Source organism: Paralichthys olivaceus, chromosome 3, assembly GCF_024713975.1.
Source record: "Paralichthys olivaceus isolate ysfri-2021 chromosome 3, ASM2471397v2, whole genome shotgun sequence".
Lineage (NCBI taxonomy): Eukaryota > Metazoa > Chordata > Actinopteri > Pleuronectiformes > Paralichthyidae > Paralichthys > Paralichthys olivaceus.
In genome coordinates, this window is record NC_091095.1 from 6238255 (window position 1) to 6253014 (window position 14760).

General features: G+C 41.7%; 1 protein-coding gene across 5 annotated transcripts in view; it reads left to right on the forward strand.

Annotated features, from left to right (window-relative positions):
• Positions 1 to 14760, forward strand: part of dnajc6 (DnaJ (Hsp40) homolog, subfamily C, member 6) — a 32604-nt gene that overhangs the window by 4728 nt on the left and 13116 nt on the right. For all 5 annotated transcript variants that reach the window (XM_020098581.2, XM_069521645.1, XM_069521646.1 and 2 more), the window contains 4 exons: positions 4786 to 4921; positions 10520 to 10569; positions 11478 to 11626; positions 13503 to 13625. In XM_020098581.2, coding sequence (XP_019954140.2) covers positions 4786 to 4921; positions 10520 to 10569; positions 11478 to 11626; positions 13503 to 13625 — 458 coding nt within the window. The remainder of the gene's footprint in view (positions 1 to 4785; positions 4922 to 10519; positions 10570 to 11477; positions 11627 to 13502; positions 13626 to 14760) is intronic.

Here is a 14760-nt window from a genome sequence, read left to right on the forward strand (position 1 = left end):
CGCCTCTGCCCTGTATTCACCTCGCTGCAGTGCTCTTTGGAGTCAGCAGGCCTCCAGGGGATGAACGTTTGTGTGAAACAAAAGGAGGTGGAGGAAGAGGGTGGGGGGGGGGTCAGTGAAGGGAAGGAGGATTGGGATTGGGGATGGCGGTGGAGAAGGGGGGCGGGGTCCAGTGTCAGATGTCTCTGTGTGGCGGGTTTGGATGCTCCCTTTTGATGCATGTGTGCCTGTTTCCCTCCATCTGTATGTGCCTCAGTGATTTCCATCTGTCCCATTCACAAAAACCTGGATTTGAGGGGTAAAGGTTTGCACTCTACAAGGAGGGAGACGCATTCAAAGAAAGTATTGATCTCTCTGGCAAATCTGAGAGCTAGTGCTGTGCCGAGTGCTGCTAATGTACTGCTCTGTGTTTCTGAGAGAGGCCGGCCTCCCTGCAGCTTCATTACCTGACAGATTTCTGTATCACAGCCTATATCAGAGCCTCCCCTGCATGGTTTCTGTATATTTTTTGTCACCGTAGCCGACTCACCAGCCTGCACACTCCCACATCCATCTGGTTACTGACACAGAGGCCCGTCAACCCAGGGAAGCGAGCAGGAAGATTCACACAGAGGAAAAGATAAAACTGAACGGAGACAGACAAAGGAAGTTTATTCATGCAGGTGTAGAAGTATAGCTTTATATAGGACAGGAAACATTAGAAGAAAGATCAAATCAGATGGACACAGTGGACGCAGATGATCTTTGGACAAGATTGATTATGTTGAACACATGACCTGTAGTTTAAGTAAACAAGATAGAAGTCAGCTATTTAAAATTGTTATTGTTCTTTCTATCCAAACAAGAATTAAGTCCAACGTTAGAAAGACCAGTGGACGCTAACATCAGCATTGAAACTCCTCCAAATGTAGGCGAGGTGACTCTGAGAGGTCGGAAGATGTTTATTGGAAGAAAAAATTATGTTTTATATGCAACATTTCTCAAATTTCATATTTTTTGGAATAATTGAAAATCCTTGAAATGTCTGCTGTAAAGAAAATATTGATGAGGGCTGACCTGACCTGACCTGACCTGACCTGACCTGACTCCACTGTTACATATGTTAAATATTTTATTTGTTGCCAAAGTTCAACAACAACACAAATTTATGACCTGAATAACAGAGCTGTGATCAGATATTCATGAGCTGCAGGCACACATCTCAAGGAGAGCTGATATATTGATGCATGGGATTTGAATTATAGATGACAAATATCAGACTCATTCGAATCCATGTTAAAAGCAGGTATACTGTAAGTTTCGATATTTTAGACCCAGCATCATTCACGTTGTATGGTTGGATACTTAGGAGAAATATTTGGTGCTGTAGGAGGAGGCCGACATCTCTGGACAACCGTCTGTGTCCGTCCTATGACTCCCTCTGTCTGTCCCTCCCTCTGTTTCCCCTTGGTGATTCCATAGACTGCATATACTGCAACCAGCCACCAGGGGGGCCATCAAGATGATTTGGCTTCACTTTTCGGGAGCTGTCAAATCGTCCATCTTTATACACAGTCTGTGATCTTGTTATGCAAGCTATAGTTGACTCTGTGAAAGTGGAGGCTGTGGTCCTGGTCCTGTTTTCGTGGTACAGCTCTCTCTCTCTCTCTTTTCTGATTACTTTGAATGACTTCTTTTTCCGTCATCATCGCAGCTGCCTCTCTACCTGTGCAGGTATCGAACATGATTGGCGGATCCAGGCTGAGCTGACATAAGCTCTTGATTTCAAGGTAGAGCAGGATGTAGGATTTTTGTTAAAACATCCTGTCATGCTCCCTGACAGGGAAATCTACATAGTAGTGAAGTTAAAAATAGACTGAACCTTACTGGTGAAATTACAGGAAAGAGGAGCATTTCAGTTTGTATTTTCCACTACAGACATGCTCACTCTGGTTACTGTGTTGATGGAATAGTTTGATGTTTGGGGAATATGCTCACTTGCTTTCTTGCAAACACTTTCCTGTCTGCATCTTATGAGACTACCACCAAATATATCCCAAACTTTTCTTTAAATAGAGTTTGAATATTACTGACATAACAGTGGCCCTGTGTGTCAGCTATGTGGCGAGTCAGAGAGAGAGAGACCGGCCAGAGCTGCTCCTTATATAGTCCAGGGAACAAGAAGTTGCACTGTCTTACTTTGTGTTGGTTTTTGAGTAAACCTGCAGACAGAGAGACAGACAAGGACACGACGATGAAAACATAACCTCTCGCAGAGATAATTTGAGGTTCAGTCATCCAGCTAAAGGGTCAACAGGAGTATTTTTAATTGTTAAAAACATGAAGAATATTGTTCTGAATTTTTTGCATGTTATCCTCCTTTGTTTGGGTTCAGGTCGTACTTGTAAACAGAAATGTCAGGCTGTCGTCGAGCCCCCATCACAAAGTACAGAACGCCTGTTGGGTTTGGGTCAAGCTCGAGGACGGATTCTAACTGAGGCCTGAGCCACACACACATAAATTCACTTCAGGAAGCTGAGGATCGTGTATCTGCAGTGCAGATTTACAATAGTCCTATAAAATAAAAATAGTCCTATGCTGTTGATTTAAGTGAGATGTCATTGATGTAAGAAACGTTAAATCTTTCCCGGTCCTTTCATGGTGTTGGTGTTCACATTTTCTGCCATTGTTTCAGAATGAATGAATGACCTTAGGCTTGTGAAGCCCTTTCATATCTGAATAGATAAACCAAAAGTGCACAATACCACTTTTATTAAGCTCAAAGACTCACAAGAGACACATTATAAGGTTCAGTGTGTAGAATTTTGTAAACATAAAGTATTTAAATATAAAGGGCTGATTCTACGGTATAATTTATATGATTACACACAAGTGAAAACATCACTAGGATTATTTCATATTTAATTTCTGCCAATAGATTCCTTTCACCTAAGTCTCACACACAGAAGCTTTAATAAAGAATTGGGCAAAGTTACATTTGAGTTCTGGGGTTTTCTGTGGATCATGTGCTGTGCAGCGTGAGTTCAACAAGCAGGAGCTCTTTTCCTCAAGTCGGAAAAATAAATCCCTGTCACAAATTTCAAACTTCTGCAGTCAGAGATGAAAAGTCTAAATTTGGAAATTAGCGAGACTCTCGAATAACACATGGCTGGAGGAGAAGAGGCATCAAGAAAAGACAAGTAAGGCTTTTGATGAAGGAAAGGAAAACACAAGAAACTTCAGTTCAACAGATTTTCTGTCTAGACAGACTTCGTCTGAGACAGTGTGTGTAATGACTTCGTAAATATTTGTCTAAACATGAAAGTCTGATGCTCTAAATTCAATTTCTAACGTGTCCCTCCACTGAACCACAAATGTTAGAAAAAACTGACACATTAGAAGTTTCTTAGGTGGAAAAATTAGGATTATGAGTGAAAAGATAATATGAGTTAGGAGGAAAATCATTGTTTAACAATATGATCAGTGTTAAATTGAATTATTCCTTATTTAGATCTGATCCAGCCCCAACAGTCTATGAGCTGTTTCCCCAACCTTATATTTTATTTCATTGTTTCATTGCTGTTACTTTAAAATGTTTACATGCTCCAATGATAAAGCCCAGTGTTCGCTGATTGGTGAACTGTAAAAAATGTTAACTGCCACCCTTGCATGACTTTGCTTGGCTGTGTCATGGGCCAGACTACATAGGCGAGCATTATGCAAAATTGGAAGATGTTTTCTGTGGATTTTTTCTTTTTGAACTCACACAGAAACCAGAAGAGAAAAGAAAAAATGCTAATCTCAAAAGAACAACTGTTCTAAGAGTGGCTGTTCCAGATCTACACAGAATCAAACAATGTGCAACACTGACATAAAGCAAAGACGGCTTCTAATAGTCTATTAACTGTTCCTCTTCGGTTATGACGTTCATGACAATAACATCACACTATCTGCAGCCAACCATTACTAATGATACAGTTTTATCTCACCTATATGCTCAACTTCACCTCAGCGTGCATCAACCAGATAAAGATGGAATTCCAATGTGTTGACACAATCTGGAGTCATACAAGGTTACTGCAGAGTTGCAAAGAGAAATCTTTTCAAAGGACGATTTAGAGAAGCTCCCTTTCAACTTGTTCTCCTGAATTGCCTCCATTACTGTTAATTGCATTTCTAGTCATGCATTAAGGAGTTACCAGCAGAGATTGTTGATAGTGATAGCAGCATGAGAGAAGATGAAGAGGAGGCACAGTGATCTTCTCCTAGTTTCATATTCAGGAATAAAACACGAGGTGGACCACCTTTCCAAGCTATAAATCAAGTTTTAATATCAAATCTGAAGCCAGTTTTAATGCAACACATTAACTACTCTGCCTGTATTTCTTTATCGTTTCCCATTTTGCACCAAATCTTCTACTACTTATTATATATATTCTCATAGAAACAGACCCTGGACGTCTGAATGAATCAATTTGAAACAAATTTGACTCCACCTGACTCAGAGGCTGTTCCCAACACAAAGGTCAGAACTTTTTGGGACCTTACCCTCAAGGTCCCCTCTATTAGAACCCTTGAATCAGAGAGACAGTCTCAAAGGTGTTGATTATTGGTGTATCGGTGGTTGGGCTCCTGTGACCAAGCATTTTATTGTGCGTCTAATCTCTTATGAGCTTGTGCAAGTGTTGTCTAACACAGTAAAATGTGTCATCAGCATAGAAAATAATGTTATTTTCATTTTCCCGACGTGTTTCATTCATTCTCAGTGTTTTTGTCTAAAATCTGATTGGCTCATGTCATTCCCAGATATGGATGCCAATTATGGCGGAGGACTGTTGGACATGGTGAAGGGAGGAGCAGGGAAGTTCTTCAGCAACTTCAAGGACAACCTGAAGGACACGCTGAAGGACACGTCCACCAAGGTCATGCATCAGGTTGCCACGTAAGTGAATCTTATATTCATACCTGCACTATAGCAAGGCAGCGACATATAGGACAGCAGAATAAGAGGTTTTGGATGTTTCAGTGGTGTCAAGACAAACTCTAGACAAACTCTGGTCCCTTTTTCTTCGCTGTACAAGCTGTGGCCCATGTCACACATGCCCCTAGGCCGGGGCACTGCATGTATGTGCTTACACAGATTGTAGCCTGGGGCAAGAATCATACAGCTTGTAGCCCGGGGCAGACTTATGTGTAGTTCAAAAACATTCACTGGTAATGTGCTTGCCTGTGTGGCACAAGTTGGAAAATGTGTAAAAGTCCAAAAGATCTAAACATGTCTGGTTCCCACAGCTCTGTGACGGGATGATTATGTCTGGGCTTGTTTTTTCCCTCTTTCATATAAAAAATACTGTGTTTTGACAATGGCCAGTTTAGATTTTCACCAAATAAGGACAAAATTATGACATTCCTAGAAGTTGAAGACCAGATTCCCACAATGTGAGTGTATCTACGACCCACATCTACAAATCAAACACACACACAGCATAATGCTACCACTGTAAAACAGATTTATCTTGCACAATCAACAACATTTAAAAACTTGGATGATATAATAGATTCAATGAATTGAAGACGTATATGAAGCCCCCTCTTTTTCTAATTATGTTGTATTTTCACTTTGCATTCTTTGCATCTGAAATGCCTTGATTGTTATGTGATTATTATGTAATTATACACTTCAGATTCTTGTAGAAAGATAATAATATATTGAAATATAAGCGATTTATTGTAATGAAAAAACATCATGATAATATTTAATTATCATTGTTTTAATTTCATCAGAGTTGTATGAATGTACGTTTATTATACATTTGTCTGATAAACACTGAAGCGATTGCTACACTGTTGTTTCTGTTGTTGAATCTAAAGTAAGTCAGTGACAGATTTAGAAGGAGGCAGCAGAGTCTGGCACAGCTCGGTCGTCCCAGTGTGTTTGTGCACAGGCATCTGCACAGGGCAGCACAAAGGGGCCTCTGTGCTGTCAGACACACACACACACACACACACACACAGCTCCTCTCAGTATTGACTAAGCGAATTTGATGGTGATTATTCCTCTCTCGTGTCTCCCCTCCTCTGCTGCTGGCCAACTCCCACTCTCCTGTTGTTCCCTTGTACTTTCTGCCACCTCTCACTTCACCTCTCGTCTCGTCTCCTCTCCTCTCCCTCTATCGCAACTCTCCTTACTGAATTATTCAGGACGGTTCATTGCGCCAAACGGCCAGTGCACCGCTGATACCGAAGGATTCATTTCATCAGGGCCCTGTGTGTGTTTGTGTGGACTAAGTATGTATGTTTGAGTGGGTGGTTGGTATAATGAGGTGGTGGGAGGCAGGCTACTGTACTGACTGGCAGAAAACCTCAGAAAAGGAAGGTAGTAAGGCGGTACTATAATCATTTGCCACATTTTAGTGCACTTCATGCGTCATCACTAACTATCCTCCAGTGTGTTGTTATACAAACAACGTTTCTTCGCTTTATTTAGAGACGACAGACAGAACGGTTTCCAGAACATGACGTTGTACTTTCCAGTTTATCGTCCAAAATAAATAAATCAGCATCTTGTGAACGGAGCTCTACCACTCACTATCTAGAATGTTGGATCTACAGAGCAGTTCTGAGCACGATGATAGGATTAAATAGATGTAGGGTTATAATCCTGTCTAATGACCGTCAGTGGTAAAGCCATCAGTTAATTAGAGAGACATAATAAAGGGATGGATGGCGTCGGGTGTTCACAGGATTTAATGATATTTAGGACACTATCGTCTTTGAGTTCTTGTCTGGAGGGAAACATTTTGTAAAACAAAAGTCGTGTGGACGGAAAATTCAGAAAAGATTTGCAGTAGTATAGACAAGGTGTAAGAAACTGAAAACGATGAAGTTACGCTCATTCACTTCTTGATTGGTTCTTATCAGTCACAACTCGACTTCCAGCAGTGAACGCAACATGGAATTACAGCTCCACCTTGTCATCTGTCGAAGTAAAGAAATCCACCTCAGCTGTTTATCATTTGTATTTTGTGCAACTGAGCAACCAAGCACACGTATGACCAGTGTACGCCAGCAGTCATTAGCTCCACCAAGGAGGACGATGCGTTTGCAGTTTGTTGCAGTATCACATTTATGATCAGGGGGTGGATCCAGGAATTATTTACACTTTTCTTGCGAGACAGGGCATCCTTTGTTGATTTCTCTGATGGATCTTGATGAGAAAAATCCGGCATGTTTAAGGGACTGATATTTATGAGTGTGTCCAATTTGGTCTTGATGGAAATGATCAGATTTAGTGAATTTAGATATGGTCTCCTGTGGGGACTGTTGTATTTTTAGTGTGATATTGTTTTCCAGAAGTGTTGATATGGAAAGAGGTGACTTATGATACAAAGCCAAAATCAGATTTTTGTTTACCTCATTCTCTATAGCTGCACAGTTTGCAGCTTGAAGGTTTTCTGGCAGCTTCAGGTTGTGTATTTAAAGAGAAAGTTTCATACCTGTGTATCGGCTGAAACTGTTGGATCTCTTCATAAGGAATTCACATGAGCGTGCCTGATTTATGGTCAAAGCCCTGCGTGGTGTTAGGTGCTCCGTTATCACCCCGGTCCAATTCGATTGGCTCCTCTCTGCTTCATCTATATTCTAGGCAAAGATCTGTTGTTGAATTATTTAACACAGCCTGTTTGTTTATTTGTTTGTTTACCTGACTGAAGAGGGAAACCAATCAGGAAACAGGACTCACCATCGTGTTCGTCCGTCTGTGAGCGGTGGAGTCTGCTGGGCTGATATGGTGAAAGACACCGTGTCCTTGGTCTGTAACCAGACTGCCCCCCCCCCCCCACCACCACCTCCGACCCCTCCATCCTGTCAGACATGCATTTTTCTCTCTCTCCTTTCTGCGTTCTCTCTTTCCCTTTGTTTTCTTGCATCCATCCTCTCTCACTTACTTCCATTGTTTCTTGTTAGTGCTACATCTCTGTCTGTGTCCATCCTTTACAACGTCAGGTATTTCTTCTGGATGTGGATTCATGTAATCCAGATTAAACAAATCACGAATCAAGTCAACTGTTTTGGCCAAAAGAGAAAAGGTAAAATAAAGGATTGCGGAGAGAAGCACGCAGAGAATGTTCCTACCGGGATCTAACCCACTTACACTGTGAGTGTGTGTGTGTGTGTGTGTGTGTGGAGTCTCAGTTTGAGCACCTCTCATCTGATGTAATGGCCTAAATTGCCTTTTGTGCCCCTGATGTTTACTTTGCAGAATGAAAACACAAACATCATGCAGCGTGGTGCTTGAGCTGGTGGATAACTGTGTATGTGTCTGTGCTTAACACACTTTCAGTAAAAACTTGAATATAGCCGTTGTCCTTTGGGGTTTTCACTAAATGCAATTGTGAATTTTTTTATTATTTAGATTACAAATATGGTGAAAAGCTGAGATACACCAAACAGTAGTTATCAAACAGTAATGAAGAAAAATAAATAAATAAATAAACAACCACGAACAACACAATGTTTGGTGACAGTTACAAAGTCATTCGATGAGCGATCACAAAGTGCTTTGCACTTCTGTCCATCCTGGGAGAGAAGATCCATCACATGTGGCTCTCTGAGGTGTCTACCTTATCTTTCCCCTGTTAAAAGGGTTTTTTGGTAGTTTACTCTTGTTGAGGGTTAAGGGCAGAGCATGGCACAGCTTGTTAAAGCCCTAAGAGACAAATTGTGATTTGTGAATATTGGCTATACAAATAAAATTCGATTGATTGATTGATTGATATTTTTAATATAAGATTGTAATTTTATTAGATTCTATATTGAGTGTAAACAGCATTTGATAACTGATTTACACAAATATAAAAAAAGGAAGAAAACTGCGGCAGATGCAGATTTTCTCTTTTTATACCTTGGCCATTGCACCGCACCTTGCAGCACATTTTAATTGGCTGCATCTCAATCCTCCAGAGGTCAGGAAGACTGCTTATTTGTATACTGCGAGGCCATTGGCCGTGAAAACGTAAACCTGACACCTGACCTGCTTCTTTCCTCTAATAGCTCAGTGCCTATTTCAGGAAACGGCAGGTAAATCACTGATTTACACAAAGCACGTCCGATATCTTCAGTCACATTCTTTCAAATACCTCAAAACATTTTTTAAATATACTTTAAAATGTTCTTGCAAGGAAAAATGTTTTTTAACCTCATCTATGGTCCAACTACTTCATTATGGAGGGAGTAGGAGGGAAGAGTTATGGCAGGTTTATGAAGTCACCACCTCTCACACTGACGGATTTAACAAAGTTTGGTTGCTATATTGTGTTTGTTTGTGTTTTTAATTCTAAGTTCCACAGAATGACAAACAAGTTTTTGAAAACTGAAGAAGCACAATTGCATTTTACATGAATTGTGGTCTTATTTGAATTTAGATGTAAAGCCCAACCCAAGAAGCTCTTAACCCGCTCTCACTCGAAAGCAGGCTAATAGTGTAGCCCTGCATTACACAACCAGCTCGAGGATTAGCCTACATCCGGGGCAATGCCACCGTTCCTTAACCACACGGAGATTACTCACTAGATCAACACTGCTTGGAGCATTTTCACAGTTGGTAACAAGTCAGCTCAATTTGATGCACATTAGCCGACTAATGTAGATTGCATGATAAGCTGCAGCACAGTGGGTAGCCTAGCCATTAGCTGCTATTGGGTGGAAATAATTTTTTAGAGAGAGAGAGAGCATATCTCCGCCAAGGCCCAAAAGTCAAGCTGCACCAAATTTCAGTGCCAAAATCGAATTTGTATCTTTGTGTCCGATCTTTCCAACAAGTTCTGTGGAAAACTGTTTGCGTAATCTTGCTGAAAATCAAACAAACATACAGGGGTTGAAAACAGCACCTCCTTGGTGGAGATACTAACTCAAATCAACTGTCCGGTTGTGAATCTGTAGCCCATGACAATAAATCCCACTCCCTCCCCTGCCTGCAGCTGCCCTGAAGTGCTTAATAAACACTGTTTTCCACATCTTTCAATGTGCAGCAGCAGTTGACGACTTGTTAGTACGCGTGCACTGCAGCCGCTCTCAGGAAACAGTCCATATGGAGGAGCTGCGTCTGGTAATGAAAGGCGACGCCGCTCAACCGAAGAATTCACATATGGTCGTTCTTTTGATCCTGCTGCAGCGCGGTGGGCCTGAAAAAACCTGACATCCCCCCACACACACGTGTGGAGGCTTCTGCTCTGAAGCCTGTTGAGTCTAATTTCGTGGAAACGCATAGCATGCAGCCTGATGCACTGACAGTGATGTGGAGAGATGGTTCAACTCTTTGGAGGCTGGACGTTCGTTTATTAATCTCTTTTCAACTGTCTGAAAAAATAGAGCATGTAACCCTAACCCCAATACACAACATTTAACACAATAGTACTCTTGGGTAATTTGTTGTTGTTTTTGTTTGTAAATGTGATATCATTTATCTGTTATAGTCTAACTGCATGAAACAAGTTGGTGAAATTCATCTTTAAATGGTTTTTTTCTCCCCCCCCCCCCCCAGGTACACTAAAGGGGAGCTGGACATTGCCTACATCACATCACGCATCATAGGTAACACATGTTTGTTGCTAATGCTAATGTACCAGGTGTGAGGTGTGTGTGAGTGTGAACAACATCCAAGACGACTTATTTTACACGTAGAAACACTCTGTAGATGAGAAAGAGAAAGTGCCTTGTATCTCTTATACATTAGGAAGTCAAATAAATCTAAAGCTGTTTCAGATATGCACTGAAGTCTGGACATTTTCCTGATATTTTCCTGAGTGGCGTTACGTGAGAATGCAAATGTCCGAGTCAGTTTTTCCGGACATTTTTGTGAACTTTTTTTCTTTTAAAGCATTTGTGAAAATTTCTGGAAAGTACTGGAGTGAGCCCACATGAGAAAACAGCAGAAAAAGATGAAGAAGAAACAAAATTAGAGAACTTTTCTTGATAATAAGAACCAATGCCAGTGTGGATGTACAAAAACACGTCAATATACGTCCTACAGCTTAAATGCTATGCCCAGACGCTACCATTCATCTTAATTCGTCTGCGGACATTTTCATTTTGTTGTGTTCTTCATATGGGAAAGACCCAGACCCAACTCCCCTGACATTTCCCGTCATGTCTGAAAACGGCTTCAGGCGGTGAAGACATGTAGTCACATAAACAAAAACACAGATGTCCTCCATCTTTCCCGCTGTTCTTCTCGCATCATCAGATGACTTACAGCAGATCACAGAGTGAGGAGTGGCAGTGTGTCCTTTGGAGTCAGCTGTACATTTGTCACCTGAGGGCGTGTATCCCATCATGCTTTGTGTGGTGCAGGCACTGATAGTCATGCTTGAATGTTGACCTGCACGATGTGTGACCAACCTCTCGTATTTCAGTTTTAAATTCACCCCTTTACAGATCTGTAGTCAGCATTGTTAAAGTATCTCATCCAGTTTCTGAAATATAATATGTATTTGTTGCAGTGATGACATATCCAGCGGAGTCCGTACAGATCGGCTATCAGAACCACGTGGAGGACATCCGCTCCTTCCTTGACAGTCGCCATGCCGACCACTACACTGTTTTCAACCTATCGCAGCGCAACTACCGCGGCGCCAAATTCTCCAACAGGGTGAGTGTGACACTGGCTCAGATGAAGCCGTCACAGCTTTATCAGTCAGTACTGAGTTGTTGGCGGTCGTTGGATTATTTCAACTCACTGGCTATTTTTGGAGAGACAGTTTCTACATGTGCTCATAAACTATAAAAGCATCCAAAGTGGAGCAGGAAGTACATTTTACTAATACACTTAAATGTACTTATGTGTTAGTACATGTTGATCTGTTTGAGTGTTGCAGTCTCTGTTTATCTTTACTGCACAGAAATCTGTAAATGGCAGAAGATCAGTCTGAGTCTCAGATTGTAGAGCAGACTACAATCTTTAGTCTGATTTCTGTGGTGTGCCCTCTACTGGAATCCTCCAGTAATGCATGTAGTACCTGAGCAAGTATGAGAACAATAACGTCTACAAAGCTACAGTTACCTACATGTGTGTGTGGTTAAACAGCAAGTACTCTGCAGGTCTAACGCAGCATCAACGCAGCATCCTCTTCGTCTTGGTGGTGACCTCGTTTCTTCACCAGTGATGCTGCTGCAGGCCCTCTTTGCCTCATTTAAGAAGGCGGGGTCTAATGTCGCCTTCCCGCTCTTACTGGATCAATGAACCACTTTTCCTCTTGTTATCAATTACTTTCATAAAAAAGAAAAACAGATGAAAAATGTACTTAAGTGCAGCATTGAAGTAAATGTACTCTGTTGGCCCCCCCCTCCACTGATGCTCAGTTCGGTGCAAATGATGAATTCTCAGCTTCAATGCCCCGAGGTTATGAAGTTGATACGACCTCATTTATACATTCCTGGTCTGGATGACCAAATTAAATAAAAATAAAAATATCTATATTTATGTCAGAAAGAGAAGATTGGGTTGACGTCAGATGCCCTTCTCAAAAGCGTCTTTCTGTCTGTCACCATATACGATTTTTAACTGAAGCCCTGATGCAAATACAACCCCCCCCAAAAAAAATCTCCTCCCATTGAATATTTAATGTGAGTGACGTGTGAGCTGGAGGGATGTGTGCGTTCTCTGGGGCTGTAGCTAAAGCTGTGAGTGAATGATGATGATCGTTGTTGCTAGATTTATTTTAATCTTTAATCTACAAGTGATGGTGAACTCCAGTTGTTCAGTATAGTTATCACTTAATTCTCAGAAGAAACTTCTCAGAATAAAACGAGAAAATCTGATAACAATTCCATTCAGAAAAGTTTTATCTACTAAATCCATTTATCTACACCATGACAACAACATTCGTAGAATCCCTCCCTTTCCACCAATTTAGTCTTCAGAGTAAAACCACATTAGTTTTATTGCTGTTATGCTTTATATCCAGCTGAATTACAGAGAATTTTATTTTGAAAAGTCGAGGTTGACTCACTAATGACAAGGAATAATTCCGAAGTATCTCCGGAGGATCAGCACAGACCGAGAGGAGACAGGTTAAGCACAGTACAAGTTATTTTGTCTTTATCATTGTTACATGTGCGTAAAGAGGCGCAGCATGTGACCCCAGTACCATCTCCCTCAGCACTTATGCACAGCTGGATTTAGATCCACGTGCAGGCACATGTGTAGATGTGAAGATTTCCACTGTTCAGACACTGCGGAGTCAAGCTGTGGAGTTAACATGGCTGGGTTGGCCCCCTGTCTGCCTGTGGAACTCACTTTATCTCCAGCAGATGACTCATCGTGGCAACTGGTGTGTTGTGTTTCTCCACTGCTGCGGTGTAGTTGCTAAAACCTCCACCTCTCCTCCGGATTCTTAACAACTTCTCCTCCTCGCTTCTTCTTTGCTCCATTTCTATTTCCATCTCATTTGCTCTCTGACTTGTCTTTGCCTTTCCCTGTCTTTCACCCCCCCCCCCTCTTTCCCTTTGCACCATCTCCTCTCCAGGTCTCGGAGTGTAATTGGCCGTCTCGCCAGGCTCCCAGCCTCCACAACCTATTTGCTGTGTGTAAGAACATGCACAACTGGCTCAAACAGAATCCCAAGAATGTGTGTGTCATCACCTGCTCGGTAAGTGTACGGCCCTTATCATGTTCATCCACGTCCTCAATTTAATTCTCCTGTGACCCATTTTTTGAGTCTATGCATGGTGTTGGAAATATGCTTACACCGGACAATGTCCTCAAGTCCCCCAGTGTCCCTTTCAACACACACTCAGTGATTCATTTTATCGACCTCACAGGTTTAATTGTCAGCTTGGCTTTTTAGATACAATTTTAGTAGACAGTTAAAACCTCACAGGGGAAAGAGGTTTTGACATAATAGAACATAATGATTGTACTGGGACAGTTTAAAATTAGAGTAGATGCTTATGAGTCATTAAATTAAATCATCAAGTTTTTCATCCAATGTTGTCAGGGTTCGAATGGGGGGTGACGTGAGAAGGGGAGGACCAAAACGCAGAAACTAAATAAGGTTTAACAAAAAGTGTATTTATTTAACAGGAATTCTACAGGAAAACAAAAGTCGCACTCAAAAAGAGGAGTGGAACACAGAACAGGGCAGGAAACAAACTTACGAGGAAACGTGACAAGAGCTGACGGGACACATGAACAGACAGAACCAGAAACTAGATGACGGACAGGACCAGACCAGCAATGACGATGACGAACCAACAACCACATGGGGGAAACACAAAGACTTATATACAGACTGGAACTAATGAGTAACTGGGGACAGGTGGCACAAGACAAACAGGTGAACATGATGAGGGCAGGAAGTAAACGGGTGAAAACACACAGGGAGCAAGGACTACAAAATAAAACAGGAAGCACTGAACAAACTTATCAACGAAAACAAAATACAGTAACCAAGACAGGGATGAACACAGGAGAGGCACAGGGTGAAACATAGCGAGGGACAAGGAGGGGAACACAGGAGAGGGACACAGAGAACAACACAGGAGAATCACAGGGTGGAACATAGCGAGGGACAAGGAGGGGAACTCAGGAGAGGGACACAGAGAACAACACAGGAGAATCACAGGGTGGAGCACAGAGGAAGGCAGAAGGGAACATGAGAGGAACACTGAAAATACATAACTGTGACAAATGTAAGCAAAAACAAAACCTACCAGCTTTTCATCAGACTGCTACGATTGGTTGCAAATCCTGTGACGAGGACTCCAACTTTCTGACAAAAACTT